The 18,676-nt window shown below is 34.6% G+C and overlaps 1 protein-coding gene across 1 annotated transcript in view; it reads right to left on the bottom strand.

Annotated features, from left to right (window-relative positions):
- The window catches only part of WDR11 (WD repeat domain 11), an 86,264-nt gene that overhangs the window by 50,543 nt on the left and 17,045 nt on the right, over positions 1-18,676 (bottom strand). The window contains exons 10-11 of the mRNA XM_044665634.1: positions 15,941-16,117; positions 4,559-4,643 (exon numbers count right to left, since the gene is read on the bottom strand). Of these exons, the coding sequence (XP_044521569.1) occupies positions 4,559-4,643; positions 15,941-16,117 (262 nt within the window). The remainder of the gene's footprint in view (positions 1-4,558; positions 4,644-15,940; positions 16,118-18,676) is intronic.

Below are 18,676 nucleotides of genomic sequence, written 5' to 3'. Positions count from 1 at the left end.
ACTAGATCAAGATAGAAAGGTTTACAGTGGATAAGGTACAACCTACAGCATTTGTCTTAAGAGTTAAAATTTTATTTTTGTGTTTCAGCAACAATATCAGGTACCAGTTCTTGATATGGCTTTGCAAATAGTAAGGTTTCAATTTTAAATAACATTGATTAAGGAAAAAATATCTCAAAAAATTGAGAGCTCTGTACCTATAGTGTGCTACCCACCATGCTCTACTTTGGAGCACTCTAGGTATGTCAAAGGGAGATAGAGACATGAAGTTGTGGATTAGAAGGAGAGGGGATGGATTCTGGCCAACTACAAAACTTCTTTCTTAATGATGTTTCCCAGGCCAGCAAAGTATCTTTGGTATAGAAGAATAAAGCAGACAGGGTTAGCCTGCTTCAAAGCTTGACTTTGGTCAGATTCTTCAGAGAAGATGTGTAAAGTTGATTTGTCCGCTGGTCCATAGCACCAAGTCATCTAACAAATGTAAAATGCCAAGAAGCTCTTTACAAAGAGCAGGACCAAATTGGAAAATGGTCCTTCCAATCACCTCACTTGTTGGCTTTTATGGCTCTAAAGAATTCACTTGCCCAAATGCTACCAAAGACACCAAAATGGAAGCAAAGTCAAGGCCCTGAATTTTGGTAAGTATTTAGCCACTGTAAGAGGATGGGCCACCAAGGCCTAACAAGGTCCTTTTCTTCTTCCACAAGTTCAAGTACTTTAGAGCCTAAGATAGAAACTTCTTGCCCATCTAGTCTTGAGGTAGATTTAAGTTTATGGTCACTCATCTCTTTTGAAAGGCTCATTTCTTTTTGGAGATACTTTGGGAATAGGAAATTGTCAGGAAACCACAGATCTTCAACTAGGTCAAAGTTAAGATTCAAATTTTTTCCATGAACCCATGAGTTGTGTATAGCATTTCCTACATGTCAGGGTTTATCTTCCTACTACTACTTCCTTATGGTGGCCACCAATTACCCCACAAATGGAGCCACTAACTTGTAGAACTTCTTCAGAGATAGTCCTTCTGGCATTCCCTCACAAAAATCCACTCCAGATCCCAGAGGAGCTACTGCTTGGTGGGTTCAAGGTCCCAGAACTTGTATCATTCAGATGGAACTGGACTTAAGAGGCTGCTGGAAATGAAAAGGGGGACTCCACGGGGCTCCCTCCCCAAGGAGACAGCTCTACCCCATCTCAGTGTGCTTGTAGCCCCTCACTCCCTACCCTTGGGAAATGAGAACCCTCTTGAAGGATTGGCCCCATAGCATGCAACTCCCACCCTGGGTTAATGGGTGTGGGGAAGAGTCCCTAGGAGAGAGAATGAGGAGTGAGTGTGGCAGATGAACTCTAGGGACTGGGCTTGGGGGAGGAAAGGTTAGGAGCAGTGGGAGATTCAACTATAGGTGGAAAACAGCAAAGCGAGAAATTCCCCAGGCAGTCATTGAATAACCTGAAAGCCATAATCAACAAATTAAAGAAATCTTTAAAGCTGCCCAAAAAAATCTCCTGAAAGGCCAAAATAAAAACATCCAGCAACATTTTAGCCAAAATCCAGAACTTCTACCTCAAACAAACAAATACTGCAGGAAGTCAGATATAAAGAATTCAAGTCCTGAGGAGTAACTATAAGGATCATGTAAATTTTAGCACCCAGTGCTGGATAAAAAGAAAGCTTGGAACATAATATTCTAGAAAGCAAGAATAACTTGCCCAGCAAAAGTGAGTATAATCCTGTAGGGTAAAAAATATATCATTAATGTAATAGAGGACTTCTAAGCATTCCTGAGGAAAAGTCAAGAGCTACATAAAAACCTTGATACTATCCACCTCCTTAGAAAGAGATGAGGGACTAAGAGTTCAGAGTGGAAAGTATTTTTGAATGGTATGATCAATATGGGCATTTAAGAAGTATAGTGGATAGAGTGCCAAGCCTAGAAGGAAGACTTATTTTCTTGAGTTCAAATCTGGCCTCAGATACTTAGTAGCTGTGTCACCCTGAGCAAGTCACTTAACCTGTCTGCTTCAGGTTCCTCATCTGTAAAATGAGCTGGAAAAGGAAATGGCAAACCACTCCAGTATCTTTGCTAAGAAAATTACAAACAGGGGCACAAAGAGTTAGAGATGACTCAAAAATGAATGGAAAAACATCATCATCAATGTGGAAATTTGTTTTGCTTGACTTTGCAGATTTGTAATGACAGCTTTATTTTTCTTTTTCAACCGGGAGAGTAGAAGGGAACAACAGCAGAATCTGATTATTTTTTAAACTGAAACTTTACTTTTTTCCCCCTGAAAATTCCCGATTCACCTCAGAACAAAACAGATGAGGTCTAAGACCAATTTGTACTATGTAGTTCTAAGATCATATGTTTAAGTAGCATCTGGCAGAGTAAGCATACTATGGGTCATAGCAATCCAGCTGCTCCAAGTATGTTCATGTTATACAGCCATAATTTTACAGAAAGACAAGTTGGTGCAGTTGCTGAGGGCCAGGGGACAGTCACAGGGTCACTTCATATGTGTTACAGGAAAAGGAAGTTAACTGAACCATGACAGGATGGACAGAGACAAGATGCTGGAAATAAGACCTGTAGGCTCAGGACCTTAAAAGATAGTTATTTCAATAAATCTGTAGCAAAATGCAAACAAAAAGTTGATGTTCTCATCAACTACCCTAGAGGAAGGAGGACAACTGTTCAGTCTGCAAACTGTTAAAGAGGACAAAAGAAGTTCCAAAGCAAGTCTACTCTACTCATACACACTAAAGCAAGTCTCTTCTTCAAATATAGGCCTTGTAGCTTTACGGTCTATTCTCTATAACTTTCAACTCTAGACCTCTCTGCACTCACAAGAGACTCATTCATGACTTGCTCAATCATATTTCTATGTCTATAAACTCACAGTCAAAAAGCAGGCAAGCAACTTAGTTGAGGCAGGAGGGTATCCTAAAGTGGAGACAAGAGGCAGCATGGACCAGGCAAGTCTTACCGCAAACAACATTTTGGCCACCATCTCTCCTAGGAGTCTGTCTTTTGGAGACAGCTCAAGCCCCTAAACCCAATAGGGTTCACTATCCAAATGCTTGGGAATAGTGGCCAAACACCCAAACCTACTTCCAGTTTAGTCCCTCACAGCAATCAGTAAGGGGAGAAATCATTTCAGAGAAGTAATTCACTTTCCTAATCACCACCAGTAACTGCTGATCAACTACTATCAAACAAGAAGATAGGTAACAAGAGCCCTGGGAGTGACAGCCCACCTTGAATCACTGGTTTTATTTCTAGTCCATTCCCCACAACCATTACCTAAGGAGGCACCTCCTGCAAAGGGGCCAACTATCCCCAGAAAATGAAAACCAAGTGAAAACCACTGACAGAGAAGGAAAGCAAAAGCAGTTAAAGCAACAAGACACTCTTTGGGAGACGGAGGAGGGGGCCAGTGCCAGGCATATCAAACCATCATGACTGATCCTTGGACCTTAAAGGCCCAGGGCCTTGAACTCAAGAACCTTTGGAAAAGTAATGCTTCCAAACCAGTGACAAATGGCCAAACATTAGAAACTGATAGGATTTTATCAGTGGAAATGGCATTAAAGGAGAAGCATTATCGCTTGGTTTGCTATTGCACCCTAAGGATCAGTGGTCCTTTTATTTAATTGGCAGCTTCCACTTCCAATAGGTGTTATATCTGCCCTTTACAACAGAAGCTTCTGGAGAGCAGGGCCTGCCTTTTTTGTGTGGTATCCCTAGGTTTAGTGCAATGCTTTGTAATGGGTTTAAGAAGTGCTATACAAATAAGTGTGTGTAGTAATAAATACTACAAAAATGTTTCAATTGCCTATCCACTCATTCACTTATTCATATTAGCCTTTTCTAGCAGCATGTAAACAAACAAACACCACCAGTAAAAGTTGACTGACTTAACTATAACCAGAATTATCATTCTTTTATAGTAAGCATGGTGTATATGGTTTCAAATGCTTTTTTAGGGCACCACATTTTCTCATCACAAGAATTAAAGACAAACTAAATACATGTTAACAAAGAAGCATGGTGTTTTCCACTAAAAAACATGTATCTTAAAAAATCAAATAAGATAAAGGAATAAAACTGAAATAGTATTATATTCCAGAAAGAAACAAATAACCAGAGCTAACTCATGATTAACAAGAACTTTATAGTTAAAATACTAATATTTTAGCTTCAACATTTACAGCAAACTATTATATGAAATGGTAGTAATATAGTGGTAGATGTGGAATCAGAAAATCAGGGTTCAAACTCAAATTTTATCATTGTCTATTGGACATTTAGTAAATAATTGACCAAGCTTGGTGTCAATTGCCTTGACTTTAAAATGAGAAGGCTATACTAGCCTTTCCAGCTCTAAACTTATAATCCCACAGTCAAAACTATTATTTGCTAAGGATGAGCATTCAATATGATGAAGAGACATAAAAGCAATCTTTTTTCCCAGTATTAGTTTTTTTCAAAGCTTCAATCTTTCTGTGTAATTTTAACTATAAAAATATGAACTGCTCCCATAAAGATATACTCACTTAACTTCACAAGAGTGAATACTTAATTCCTTGTGCAATAGCCCACTGGTAAGGTGGTACACCAATACAGAACCATTACTTGTGCCTAGAAAAAATGATGAAACAAAAAGATTTATATATTCTCAAGTTCAGTTTCAAGTAAGAATGAAGGATTTTCTTTCACCTAGACTTAACTGCTTCATAACTTTTTCAACCATACCACTATTCCAAATTGTACTCCAAGAAAAATGTTCTCTATTCTTCCTTTAACAACAAAGATCTAACTTAGCTTAGATACGTGGAAATGAAGCTAAATATAAGGGCTGGATCTCAAGGAAGTTTTTAAACAGTAATTCAGTGTATGCTCTAATTCAAAAGCTTAAGCTTTTAGAAAACTCATATTGTTATTTGGAGAAACTGATTATGACAGAGGTCAATGGAGAAGAACACAGTGGATTTGAGTAGGCTATAACATAAAACCAAAGAAAAACTAAAAAAAAAAAAAAGAGCAAAACACATCATTAGGAAAACATAAAAAAGAGAGAGAAGATATGTTAAGGGAAGGAAATGACAGGCGGAATTCCAAGATATTCTGCTATTACCCTTACAATGTCACAAAAAAAAGAGGAAGGACCCTACGTTGGGTGGATGCCAGACAGCCAGTTTTATGGTCAGACACAGATGAGAATCACACAATCTGTGTAGGTGAAGGGAATATGTAGATTGAATAGAACAAAGATCCATACTAGAATATAGTATTCTAACCTTAGATACTGAAAGAATGCTGATTTTTAAAAATTAAATAATTATCCACATACAAATGAGCTTTAATGATTTTATTATTAATGATTTAGCTCCAGAATAGCTTTGTAAGGTAAGTTATTTCATAGATAAATTTTAATTATACTCTTAAGTGGGTCTGAAAAAGAAATTAATTTAGAACACATTTTAAAGAACTTATACTTCTATTTGTTGTGTTGACAATAAAAGATTTTATATTTCATTGTGTTCCAGGAAAATGAATTTCATTTTAAAATCAAAGTCTCTAATTCTAGCATAGTAGTTGTATCTTTTAGATGTTATATCTTTCTATGGAAAAGTTTTTGGTTTACATATTATAGAAGTTCTATTATAACTAACAGAAAAAAATTACATTATTATAACAAGGCAAATATTTGTTAGAGGTAAAAATTTATCTCTTACATTTGAAAAAACTATATACATATAGTAATTTAAAACCTTAAAATTCAAGTCACTTTCAGAAGATAATAGACAATAGGGATCAAAGTGAGAAAAAAAAAAGTGTACATCAAGAAGCTTAAAATTTTAATATTATCAAATCAACCATCCAAACCACACAAGATAGGACAATTATAAATAAATGAGGTAAGAATTGCATTTTAAAAAACTGAATTTTACAAATATATACTTGCAAAAGAATCTGCAACCAACTATAAGTTCACCAAAAGAAAATAAAATTCAAATGTTTCAAATTTTTACCAGCATAATATATAAAATTTTATTAGAAAAGGAAATAAAATCGATCTCTTAACCATAAGACCAAAGTCAGAATTGTTAATAAAAATTATTTAAAAAATAAAGATGCACTCTTAAAGTGTTAATGTTGGAGGAAAATTACTTAGGAATTCCTAGGCAGAATTCGACATTGTATACTATACCACTATCAAAATACAAAACCAGAAAGAAGTAAGAATATTCAGGGAACCTACCATTAGCCTTCAAGTGGAGAGCTTTAAGTTAGATACATTTATGGCTAAGTATAAAAGGGAATTTTTTGTTCTCTTTGAGTTTACACTTGTAAATGGGAATCTCTTATGCTTCAAGATGGAGCTAACACTTTGGTTAACAATAACTTAAGTACCCCTACTTAGTACCTTACTAGATTGTGAAGACAGTATTAACTCTCCTTTGTCAACCTTTTGATTGGATCAACAAAAGCTTGAACTAGGAGGAGGCGTTCCAAAGCACTTAGAGAATTCTCAGGTTTAAGAAAAAGAAAGAAGGTCCCAGGGCCCCTCCCCCACCTACTTAGTCAAAATTCCAGGGGTCCAAGGGATCTCAGGATGAGGACTCCAACTAGGAAGGAATGCCTTGCTACCACAACTAAGCGAAGCTCAAGACTCTGACCACAGCTAGCAAGAAGGCAGTTGGAGGAGAGAAGCAGAGAAGAGGGCAGGCTGATCACAGCCTTCAATCACCAAACCTCCATCTTAGGCCTCTGTAGCTGGAAGTTTTGGCAATAGGATACTTTCAGTTCTGCAGATCAGGTCAACTGGCTTAATTTAGTTTATCAATAGTGCAAAGAAGAAGCTTAAAGAGGGCAGAAAAGCTCAAACTTACAGAGCTAACAAACAACCAGAAGAGCAAGTGCACAAAATGGACCAAAAGCCAAAATCAACAACAAGACAGAAGCACAGGTTTCTCCTACACGATTCAACTTCAAAAATACATAGATAAAGTCAAATTCTTAGTTATAAGAGAAAGATCCAACACTCCTTCCTCACCTACTGCACTGAGACACTCAGTAGGATTCTGGCTAACTGTGAGATCCCAGGTTAAAGACAGGTACCTCAATGGAGTGCCTTGTTACCAGTAAGGGAAGCTCAACACCTTGACCAAGCTGCTGGCAGCTGGGGAAAATATGGCCTCAGGGCACATTAATACAACAAGTCAACTCCATCAGCCTAATCCAATTAATCAGTAGAACAGAGAAGATACCCTTCAGGGCAGAAAAGCCCAAACTCACAGATCTGACAAACAAAGGAACAAGAATACAGCCAATAAGGAGGGGGAAAAAAGGAAAAAATAAAAGTAAACAACAGAAAAAGAAAAAAGAAATTCTAATCAACAGCTTCTATTTAGGTAATGAACAAAGAACAAATAGAACAGAGAAGGAACAAGGAATAGGAAGCAAAAACTCAGAAACCTCAGGAAACTGGAAGAACTCAAAAAATAATTAAATAAAAAACAATTAAGAGAGATAGAAGAAATCTGGGTAAAGAATTTAAAAGGCAAAATAAGTCATCTGGAAACAGAGGCAAATGAAATAAAACAAGAAAATAGTTGCTGAAAAGCCAGAATTGACCAGCTTGAAAATGAGGAAAAGAAAGTAAAAGATAAAAACAATAACCTAAAAAGAAAAATAGATCAAAAGGAAAAGGAGGATCAAAAAACCAAGAATGAAATTCAGTCTTTAAAAATTAGAATAGAAGCAAATGACTTCCCAAGGCAACAAGAAATCTATAAAACAAGATCAAAAGAATAAAAAAATTGAAGAAAATATGAAACACCTCATTGACAAAACAACAGACATGGAAAACAGATTCAGAAGAGACAATAATAAGAATTATTGGACTACTAGAAAATCATGACCAAGGAACAACATTCTACAGGAAATTATCCAAGAAAACTGCCAAATATTTTTGAAGAGGAAGGTAAAGTAGAGATTGAAAGAATACACTGATCACCTCCTACATTAAATCCCCAAATGACAACACCCAGGAATATTATAGCCAAGTTCAAGAACTTCCAGACCAAGGAAAAGATATTACATGCTGCCAAAAAGAAACAATTTGGATATCATAGAGCCACAGTCAGGATTACACAGGACCTGGCTGCATCCACACTGAAGGACCAGAAGGCATGGAATATGATATTCTGGAAAGCAAGGGAACTGGATCTACAATCAAGAACCAACTACCCAACAAAATTGACTATATTCTTGCAGGGGAAAGTATGGTCATTTAATAAAATAAGAGGATAAGAGGGATAAGATAAAAGGTAGAATTAAAGCAGGAAGTCAAAATGGAGGGGAATACGCAGCTAGTAATTATAACCACGAATGTGAAAGGGATGAATTCACCAATAAAAAGGAAGTATATAGCATAATGGATTAAAAACCAGAATCCTACCATATATTGTCTACAAGAAACACATTTGAGGCAGGCAGACACATACATGGGGTAAAGGTAAGAGGGTGGAACAGAATTTACTGGGCTGCAACTGAGACAAAGAAGGCAGGAGTAGCAATTATGATCTCAGACAAAGTTAAAAATAGATTTGATTAAAAGAGATAAGGAAGATAATTACAACTTGAGGAAAGGCAGTATAAATAAAGAAGAAATAACAGTATTCAACATATATGCACCAAATGGTATAGCATTCAGATTCCTAGAGGAGAAATTAAAGGAACTTAAGGAGGAAATAGATAGTAAAGCCATACTAGTGGGGGACCTCAAAGGTCTCCTATCACAACTAGATAAATCAAACAAAAAAAATTAGAAAGGAGTAAGGGAAGTGAATGAAATGTTAGAAAAATTATAGCTAATAGATATCTGGAGAAAAATAAATAGGGATAAAAAGGAATATACCTTCTTTTGAGAAGCAACATGGCACATATACAAAGACTGACCATCTACTAGGGCATAAAAACATTGTAAACAAATGTAAGAAATCAGAATAAATGCAATTTTTTCAGATCATAATGCAATAAAATCATAATTATGGCTTATGGAAAGGCAAATTTAATATTAATTGGAAACTAAATAATCTAATTCTTCAAAACTGATGGGTCAAGAAACAAATCAAAGAAACAATTTCTGATTGCATTGAAGAGAATGACAATGAGGATACAACATATCAAAATCTATGGGATACAACCAAAGCAGTATTCAGGAAAAAAGTTATATCCCTAAATACTTTTATCAACAAATCAGAGAGGGAAGAGATCAATGAATTGAGCATGCAACATAAAAAACTAGAAAGAGAACAAATTTTAAGTCCCCAGATAAAAACTAAATTGGAAATCCTAAAAGTCAAAGGAGAAATTAATAAAATTAAAAGAACTATTGAACTAATAAATAAAACTAGGAGTTGGAACTTTGAAAAATAAACAAATAAAATAAAGCCCTGATTAATTAAAAAAAAGAAAGAAAAAATCAAATTAATAGTATCAAAGATGAAAAGGAAGACCTCACCTCTAATGAAGAGGAAATTAAGGTAATTATTAAAATTTACTTTGCCCATTTACATGGCAATAACTATGACAATCTGGGTGAAATGGGTGAATATTTACAAAAAAATTAACTGCCTAGATTAACAAAAGAGGAAACAGATTACTTAAACAATCCCATCTCACAAAAAGAAATTGAACAAGACATCAAGGAACTCCCGAAGGAAAAATCTCCAGGGCCAGATAGAATCACAAGTGAATTACATCAAACATTTAGAGAACAACTAATCCCAATACTGTATAAACTATTCGACAAAATAAGCAAATAAGGAGTTTTACCAAATTCCTTTCATGACATAATCTGGTACTGCTTCCAAAGTCAGGCAGACCAAGAACAAAGAAAAAAAACTACAGACCATCTCCTTAATGAACAAAGATTCAAAAATCTTAAATAAAATACTAGCAAAAAGACTCCAGCAAGTGATCACAAGACCTATTCACTATGATCAGGTGGGATTTATACCAGGAATACAAAGATGGTTTAATATTAGGAAAACCATCCATATAATCAACCATGTCAATAATCAAACCAACAGAAATCACATGATTATCTCAATAGACGAAGAAAAACCCTCTGACAAAATACAACACCCATTCCTATTAAAAACACTAGAAAGTATAGGAATAGATGGGCCTTTACTCAAAATAATAAATCGTACATATTTGAAACCATAGCAAGTATCTGCAATGGGGATAATTTAGAAGTCTTCCCAATAAGGAGTGAAGTGAGGATGCTCATTATCATCACTATTATTTAATATCGTAATAGAAATGCTAGCTGTTGCAACTAGAGAAGAAAAAGAAACGAAATTAAAATAAGAAATGAGGAAACCAAACTATTACTCTTTGCAGATGATATGATGGTATACTTAGAGAATCCTAGAAAATCAACTAAAAAGCTAGTAGAAAAATAGCTTTATCAAAATTGCAGGATACTAAATAAACCCACATAAAACATCAGCATTTCTATATATTTCCGACACAACTCAGCAGCAAGAGTTATAAAGAGAAAATCAATTTAAAATCACCCTAGACAATATAAAATAGTTAGGAATCTATTTTCCAAGACAAAAACAGGAATTATATGAACACAACTATAAAACACTTTCCACACAATTAAAACTAGATCTAAATAATTGGGAAAACATTCATTGCTCATGGATAGGATAAGTTAATATTCTAAAAATGACAATCCTGCCCAAATTAATTTACTTATTCAGTGCCATACATATCACACTACCAAGAAACTTTTTTATAGAATTAGGAAAAATTATAACAAAGTTCATTTGAAAGAACAAAGGATCAAGAATATCATGAAAAAGAATATAATGAAAAAAATGTCAAGGATGGAGGCCTAGCAGTACCAAATCTTAAACCGCACTATAAAGTAGTGATCATCAAAATAATATGGTACTGGCTAAGAGATAGAAGGGAGGAACAATGGAATAGATTTGGGGTAAGTGGCCTTAGCAAGACAGTCTATGATAAACCCAAAGATCCTAGCCTTTGAGACAAGAACCTACTATTTGACAAAAACTGCTGGGAAAATTAGAAAAGAGTATGGAAGAGATTAGGTTTAGATCAACATCTCACACTCTATACCAAGATAAATTCAGAATGGGTAAATGATTTAAATGTAAAGAGGGAAATACCTGTGAGGTCTATGGGAAAGAATTTAAGACAAAGCTAGAGATAGAGAATATTACAAAATCAAAAATGAATAATTCTGATTACATTAAATTAAAAAGGTTTTGTACAAACAAAACCAATGTAATGAAAATTAGAAAGAAACCAACCAATTGGAAAAAAATCTTTATAACAAAAACCTCTGACAAAAGTCTAATTTCTCATATTTGTAAGAAGCAAAGTCAATTGTACAAAAAATCAAGCCATTCCCCAATTGATAAATGAGCAAGGGACATGAATAGACAGTTTTCAGATAAAGAAATCAAAATTATCAATAAACACATGAGAAAGTGTTCTAAGACTCTAATAATTAGAGAAATGAAAATCAAAACAACTTTGAGGTACCACCTCCTATCTAGCAGATTGGTCAATATGACAGTAAAGGAAAATAACAAATGTTGGAGAGATTATGGCAAAATTGGGATACTAATGCATTGCTGGTGGAGTTGTGAACTGATCCAACCATTCTGGAAGACAATTTGGAACTATGCCCAAAGGGCTTTAAAAGACTGCCTGTCCTTTGATCCAGCCATACCACTGCTGGGTTTGTACCCCAAAGAGATAATAAGGGAAAAATATTGTACAAAAATATTTATAGCTGTGCTTTTTATAGTGGAAAAAATTGGAAAATGAGGGGGCGTCCATCAATTTGAGAATGGCTGAACAAATTGTGGTAACTGACGTTAATGGAATACTATTATGCTAAAAGGAATGATGAACTGGAGGAATTCCATGTGAACTGGAAAGGCCTCCAGGAAATGATGCAGAGCAAAATGAGCAGAACCAGGAGAACACAGAAAGTGAAACACTGTGGCACAATTAAATGTAATCCTGTTGTTTACTAACAGCAATGCAAAGATCCAGGACAATTCTGAGGGACCTGGGAGAAAGAATGTTATCCATATCCAGAGAAAGAACTGTGGGAGTAGAAACGCAGAAGGAAAACATATGATTTATCACTTATTTATATGGGTATGTGATTTGGGGTTTTGATTTTAAAAGACTATTCTATTACAAAAATGAGTGACATGGAAATAGGTAATGAGTGATATATGTATATATCACATACATGTATAATCCAGTGGAATGGCTTGTCAGCTCTGGGAGGGGGGGAGGGAAAGAACATAAATCATGTAGCCATGGAAAAATATTCTTTATTAATTTTTTAAAATCTCAGATAGTTAGATATACATACACCCATACACAAAACAAAGGATTTTTAGTACTTAAGAGGCAGAGTCAAAATGGCAGAGTACAGACAGTAACCCAGCTAAACTCTCCCAACAACTTTAAAATAACTCCCCAAATCAAATTTTAGAGCAGAAGAGCAAACAAAAGGTCATTTTCTAGTCTAAGACAACTCAGAAGGTCAGGGGAGACTTCTGTGACACCAGGGTGGGACCAAGCCCAGACCATGGCAGGAGCACCAGCAGCAGTGACAACAAGCAGATTCTGGAGCTCTTAGCAAAGAAGGTAAGACATTGGACAAGTAGTTAGAGAAAAATTACAGGAGACCTTTTACTGGCACTGGGTATAGATGACTTGTGGCTCTGTTACCCAAAGCCTTTCTGGTGTAGAGAAGCATTTGTGATCAGTTACAAGAGAGTGGGGCCTTGGTCACAATGCCAAGGCAAGAAAGAGCATTAGTGCTCATGGCTGTAGAAAAAGAAGAGCCTTTCCCATGTAAAGACCAGAGCACAGACCAGGAAAACACTGAGCCCACCTCTCTCCAGTTCACAATCACCTTGAAATGACTAAAAACTTGTAGATGCCCAAGATCAGCTCTGGAAACAGCAGTACACAAAAGCCTTTTGTTTATCAATGTGCCTCTTCACATCAAGGCAAAAAGAGTCCAATTTAATCATAAAGTCCAAAGTCAAGAAACAAACTGGAAAAATGAGCAAAAAACAAAAAAGAATTAGAGCATAAAAAGCTACTGGAGTGGTAGGGAAGACCAAGACATAAACTCAGAAGAAAACAACAATGTGAAACCAGCTATAATCAAAGTCACAAAGGAGAATGCTAATTGAACCTAAGACCAGCAAGAATTCTTGGAAGAGTTCAAGAAATGGTAGAGGAAAAATTGGGAAAATAAATAAGAGTGATACAAGAAAATAATGAAGAGAATTATCAACTTGACAAAAGAGGCACAAAAAATATTGAAAAAATAACTTCTTACAGAGCAGAACAAACCAAATGGAAAAGGAAGTATAAAAATTCACTGAAAACTAGAACTGCTTAAGAAAGAATTGGCCAAATAGGAAAAAAAGAGGAATGAAAGCTCACTGAAGAAAATATTTTTTAAAAGTAGAATTGGGCAAGTGGAAACTAATGACTCCATAAAACATTGAGAAACAGTAAACCAAAGTCAAAAGAATGAAAAAGAAGAAAATGTGCAATATCTTACAGGAAAAACAACTGACTTGGAAAATAGATCAAGGAGAGATAATTTGAGAATTATTACACTACTTGAGAGCCATAATAAAAAAAAAAGCCCTGATAGCATATTTCAAGAAATTATAAAGAAAAATTCCCCCAATATCATAGATATATAGGATAAAATAGAAATTGAAAGAAGCCACTGATCACCTCCTGAGATACCAAAACAAAAACTTCCAGGAATATTATAGCCAAATTCCAGAGCTCCCAGGTGAAGAAGAAAATATTTTATGTAGAAATCATTCAAATATCAGTAAGGATCACAAAGTATATTTAGCTGCTTTTACATTAAAGAAGCAAAGTCTTTGGAATATAATATTGTAGAAGGCAAAGAAAGGATCTAAGATTATGATCAAGAAAAAGCTACTGGGCAAAACTTTATGGGGAAAAATCGATATATAATGAAATAAAAACTTTTCAGCATTTTTGATGAAAAGACCAGAGCTGAATAGAAAATCTGACATTTAAATATATGTATGTATTTTTATATATGAAGTATAAAAAGGTAAACATGAAAGAGTAATCATAAAAGTCTCAAATACAGAGTTTACATTTCTATATGGGAATATGATCCATATAACTCTGAAGAACTTTATTATTATTATTATTAGGACAGTTAGAAGAAACAGAGAGCATGAGTTTTGAGTTGATTATGTTGGGATATTCTAAAAAAAACAACAACAAAGGGATGAGGAAGACAGACATACTAGGAGAAGTGGAAGGGAGAGGTAGAGTGAGAAAAATGTTCTCACATAAGATGTTTGCAAGGAAGAGCTTTATAGTGGAAGGGAAAATGGGGTTGGAGTGGGAGTGGGTAATGTTTGAACCTCACTCATAACTGGTTCAAAGAGGAAAAGAATATAATACTCAGTTGGGTATAGAAATCTATCTTACCCTACAGGGAAATATGAGGGGAAGGAGATAAAGTATAAGAGATGGGGGATAAATACAGGATGGAAAATTAGTAGTCATAACTCTGAATGAGATTAATTCATCCATAAAATAGAAGTGGATTGTAGAATAAATTAGAAACTAGAATCCAACAATAAACTGTTTACAAGAGTCACACCTAAAACAGAAAGACACAAAGAAATAAAAATAAAGAGATGGAGCAGAATCTATTAAAAGGCAGGGGGAGCAGTCATGAACTCAGACAAAGAGAATGCTCATCAGGAAAACTATATTTTCCTAAAAAGTACCATAGCCAGAGAATAACCGAGTTTTTTTTTTTTTTACAGAAAGTTTCTCTGATAAAGGCCTCATTTGCCCTATAAATGGCAAAGCATTCCTCAACTAATAAATGGTCAAAGGATATGAAAAGGCAGTTTTCAGAAAAAAGACATCAAAACTATTTATAGTCATCAAAAAAAATGTTCTAAATTACTACTTATTAGAGAAATACAAATTAAAACAACGCTGAGGTACCACCTCACATATATCAGAAATGACAAATGTTGGAAGAGGTGAGGAAAAACAGGCATACTAATAAACTGTTGGTGGAGTTGTAAACTGGTCCATCACAATTTGGAACTAGGCCCAAAGGGCTATAAAATCCTTTCACTAAATAATACTAATACTAGTTCTATATTCCAAAGAGACCAAGGAAAATGAATTATGATCTAAATGTACAAAAATATTTATAGTAGCTTTTTTTGTGGTGGCAAAGAAGTGGAAATTGAAGGGATACTCATCAATTGGGGAATGGCTGAAAAAGTTATTTCAGAGGATTGTGATGGAGTGCTACTGTGATATTAAAAAATGAGAAAGGGGGTGGTTTCAGAAAAAAACTTGGTAATTCCTACATGAACTGATGCAAAGTGAAGTGAGAAGAACACTGTGCACAATAATAGCAATGCATAATGATTATCAACTATAAAACACTTGGCGACTCTGATTAATACAATGAACCAAATGACTTGTAATGAGAAAATACTATCCACTTTCAAAGAGAGAACTGATGAACTCTAAGTCCAAAATTAAGGACATAATTTTCAAGTTTTCTTAATTTGTATTTGTTGTGATATGTCTAACAGAAATGTTTTGCATTATTTCATACATGTAATTAATTGATATCATTTTACTTGCTTTGTTTAGTGGTGGGAGAGAAGTGGGAGAGAATTTGGAACTCAAAATTTAAGAAGAAGGCAAAAAAAATGGATTTTTAGAAATGAAAAACCCAGCATATTCCACCTATTACATTACATAATTGTGAAGTGTTCTGAAAAAGAATTAAGTCAGGTACTCACCAACAGCAAGCAGTGGCTGATACTGTTTTATATTTTTTGTGGTAAGTGGTGGACACATACGGATAGCAAACTGTGGCAAAGGAAGTCCTGAAAGAAGTCCTGTGAGCAAAAACTTCAAATGTACTTCCTGTAAGGTGGGGCCTCTTAAGTGCTCTTCTCCAGCAATTGTGCTTTGCCCTGATTAATAATCAAAATAGCAGCCTATCAATTATATGGAATTCTGACCTCAAGAAAACCCCAAAACTTTAACTTGTCAATAAAATACATTTATGTTCCAGGAAAAAAAAAAAGTATTTTAAAGAGATAGAGCCTAGTCTCTTCAAAAGCTATGTAGGGTCTTAAGAGATTCTATCTAGATAGACAACCCTTTCACTCCTTGCTTACATGACTCTGACCTCCCTTGTATAGCCTCAAAGGATACATAACTACAAGATATTTAAAGTCCTCCTAACTAAAATCCATCAATAGCCCCTATAACCTCTCCAGAAGCATGGATTCTAATTCTAGCTAATATGACTTATTAATTGTGAGACCTAGGGCAAGATACTTTTAATATCTCTGAGCCTGTTTCCTAATGTATAAAATGAAAGGATTAATTAAATAATCTTTAATGTCCTTCCAGGGTTTTATGATCTTTTAAGGCTCATTCCATTCATGGCTTCAATGAAGGGTCCGTATTATGGTAATGAGTCCTGAGAGCAGGCAGTAAAGAGCTTGAGAGTATAGCTCCAGTCAACCGCTATTAATCCACATCTAGAGGCTTTTGTTCAAAAGGGGTCACATTTGAGAAAAGATATTGCTAAGTTAGTTAAGAAGAACCAGCAGGGTAAAGGGATCTCAAGATCATGCAAGTATCGAATGAAGGAACTGGGGATGTTTAGCTTAGAGAGCAATGAAGAAAGGTCTGCAAGAGAGAGGAATAAAATATTAAATACAAAATATAAAATATAAAAGTATAAAATAATAGGAGACAGCATTAGAAATAGCTAGAATAGATGCTGGTTTCTGTGAAGCTAACAGCTACATACATTTAAGAACAATAAAAAATAGTTAATTTAAAATCTAATCAACTCTCAAAATAGCCCTTCAATCTAGACACTGATTAGCAGGTTTAAATGAAAATTCTCATTCCAGTCTTTGTATCCTCAAGTGCCTAAGATATGTTAGTGACTTTATAAATGCTTCTTGAATTGCTATTGTTTACAATTTAAAATTTTTCAATGATACATTACAGAGGATATTAAAGATATCAATTAACTGAGTCATAAAATGTACCAATTCCAAGAGCATTATAGAAATTTCAATTGTCAACTAAAAAAAAAAACCCTAAAATTAAAAAACCCTCCCTCACAAAAAGTTTTAAGGAGTGAAAAACAAAAAACTACCACTTGTTTATAGTAAGGTATAAAAAATAAGGTGATCACAAATTTTTCCCATATCATAATCTGAAGTCAATTAAAAAAAAGGAAAAACAAAGAAAAAGCCAAGAGATATTGACAATCTGACAATTTACTCTATGTAAAATACAAAAAAAAAAAAAAAATCTCAACTCCAGTTAAGAATTCAAAAAATAGAGAATGAATATATTAGTGAAAAAATGTTTAAACTGTACTATATAGATCCTACATATTTCCAACAAGCAGTCCAACTCTTTTCTGACAGGGAGGAACTTTTCTCTGTCTTTAATTCATTAAAAGGATTTGCACTTACATATATCACAGTGTTTTACATCTTAATAGTCTTTATTGGATGAGCATAAATCAGTCCAACCACTTTTAATTGGATAACAAGAAAATGTTTTCCATTATCACAGAATACACATTACAGTTCAAATTAAAGGTTTAATTAAAAGTTATAATTAAAATGTTTTAAAGTAACAAAGGCTCACTTAATTAATGCCTTTAAATCAATTGTACCATCAAGTAGCTACATAATCTGCATTATTTTATCCTTTTAAAAATGTTACTTTGCACTTTGATACCTTAATTCTACAAAACTTCTAAATGAAAAATAATCTGCTTAATTATAACTGTTGATTTATGCCTATATATATATATATATATATATATATATATATATATATATATACTTTATTTTCTTTAAAAAAAAGGCAAATTTGTTCTGAAAATTGTGCTCTGTGCTGCATTTAATTCAACATTTATTAAGCCGCTATTAGCAGGAGGCATAAGTCTTGTACAGAATAAAAAATAACAATATTTGAAAAGATGTGAATGGGACACAAGTGAGAAAACAACAGTTTATAGGAATGAAAAGAAGTCTGTCGGCAGAAGGAATCTGGAAGAGGTGGCATTTATTCTTAATCTCAAGCATGAGGCAAGAAAGCTCAGGGCATGTTGGAGGATGGTAGTCATCCAACCTGGGGTAGCCTGCTTTCAGAAGGGGAGTAGGAAGAGTTAAAGAAAGTCCAGATTATGAGGAGCCCAAATAATAAGCTAAGAGGTATAAGATTTGTTTGTTAAGGATGAGGAAGTCATTAAAGGGTTGGCCTCTGAAAAATTAATCTGGCAGCAATCCATTGGATGGGATTCGAAGGAGTGTCAGGGAGAATAGTTAGAACATTATTGTGATAGTTCAGCCAAGAGGTGAATGGAGACTTGAACTAAGCAGGTGGTAATGGAAAGGAGGAAAGAGAATATATCCATAGGAGAGATTAAATCAGCAGGGAACTGATTCAAAATGAGAGTCGAGGGGGAAGGAAGAATCAAAGATGACTCA

The sequence above is a fragment of the Gracilinanus agilis genome, chromosome 2 (genome assembly GCF_016433145.1).
Source record: "Gracilinanus agilis isolate LMUSP501 chromosome 2, AgileGrace, whole genome shotgun sequence".
Taxonomy (NCBI): domain Eukaryota; kingdom Metazoa; phylum Chordata; class Mammalia; order Didelphimorphia; family Didelphidae; genus Gracilinanus; species Gracilinanus agilis.
Note: the sequence above shows the minus strand (reverse complement) of the source record. Positions and strands in the feature narration are given on the sequence as shown.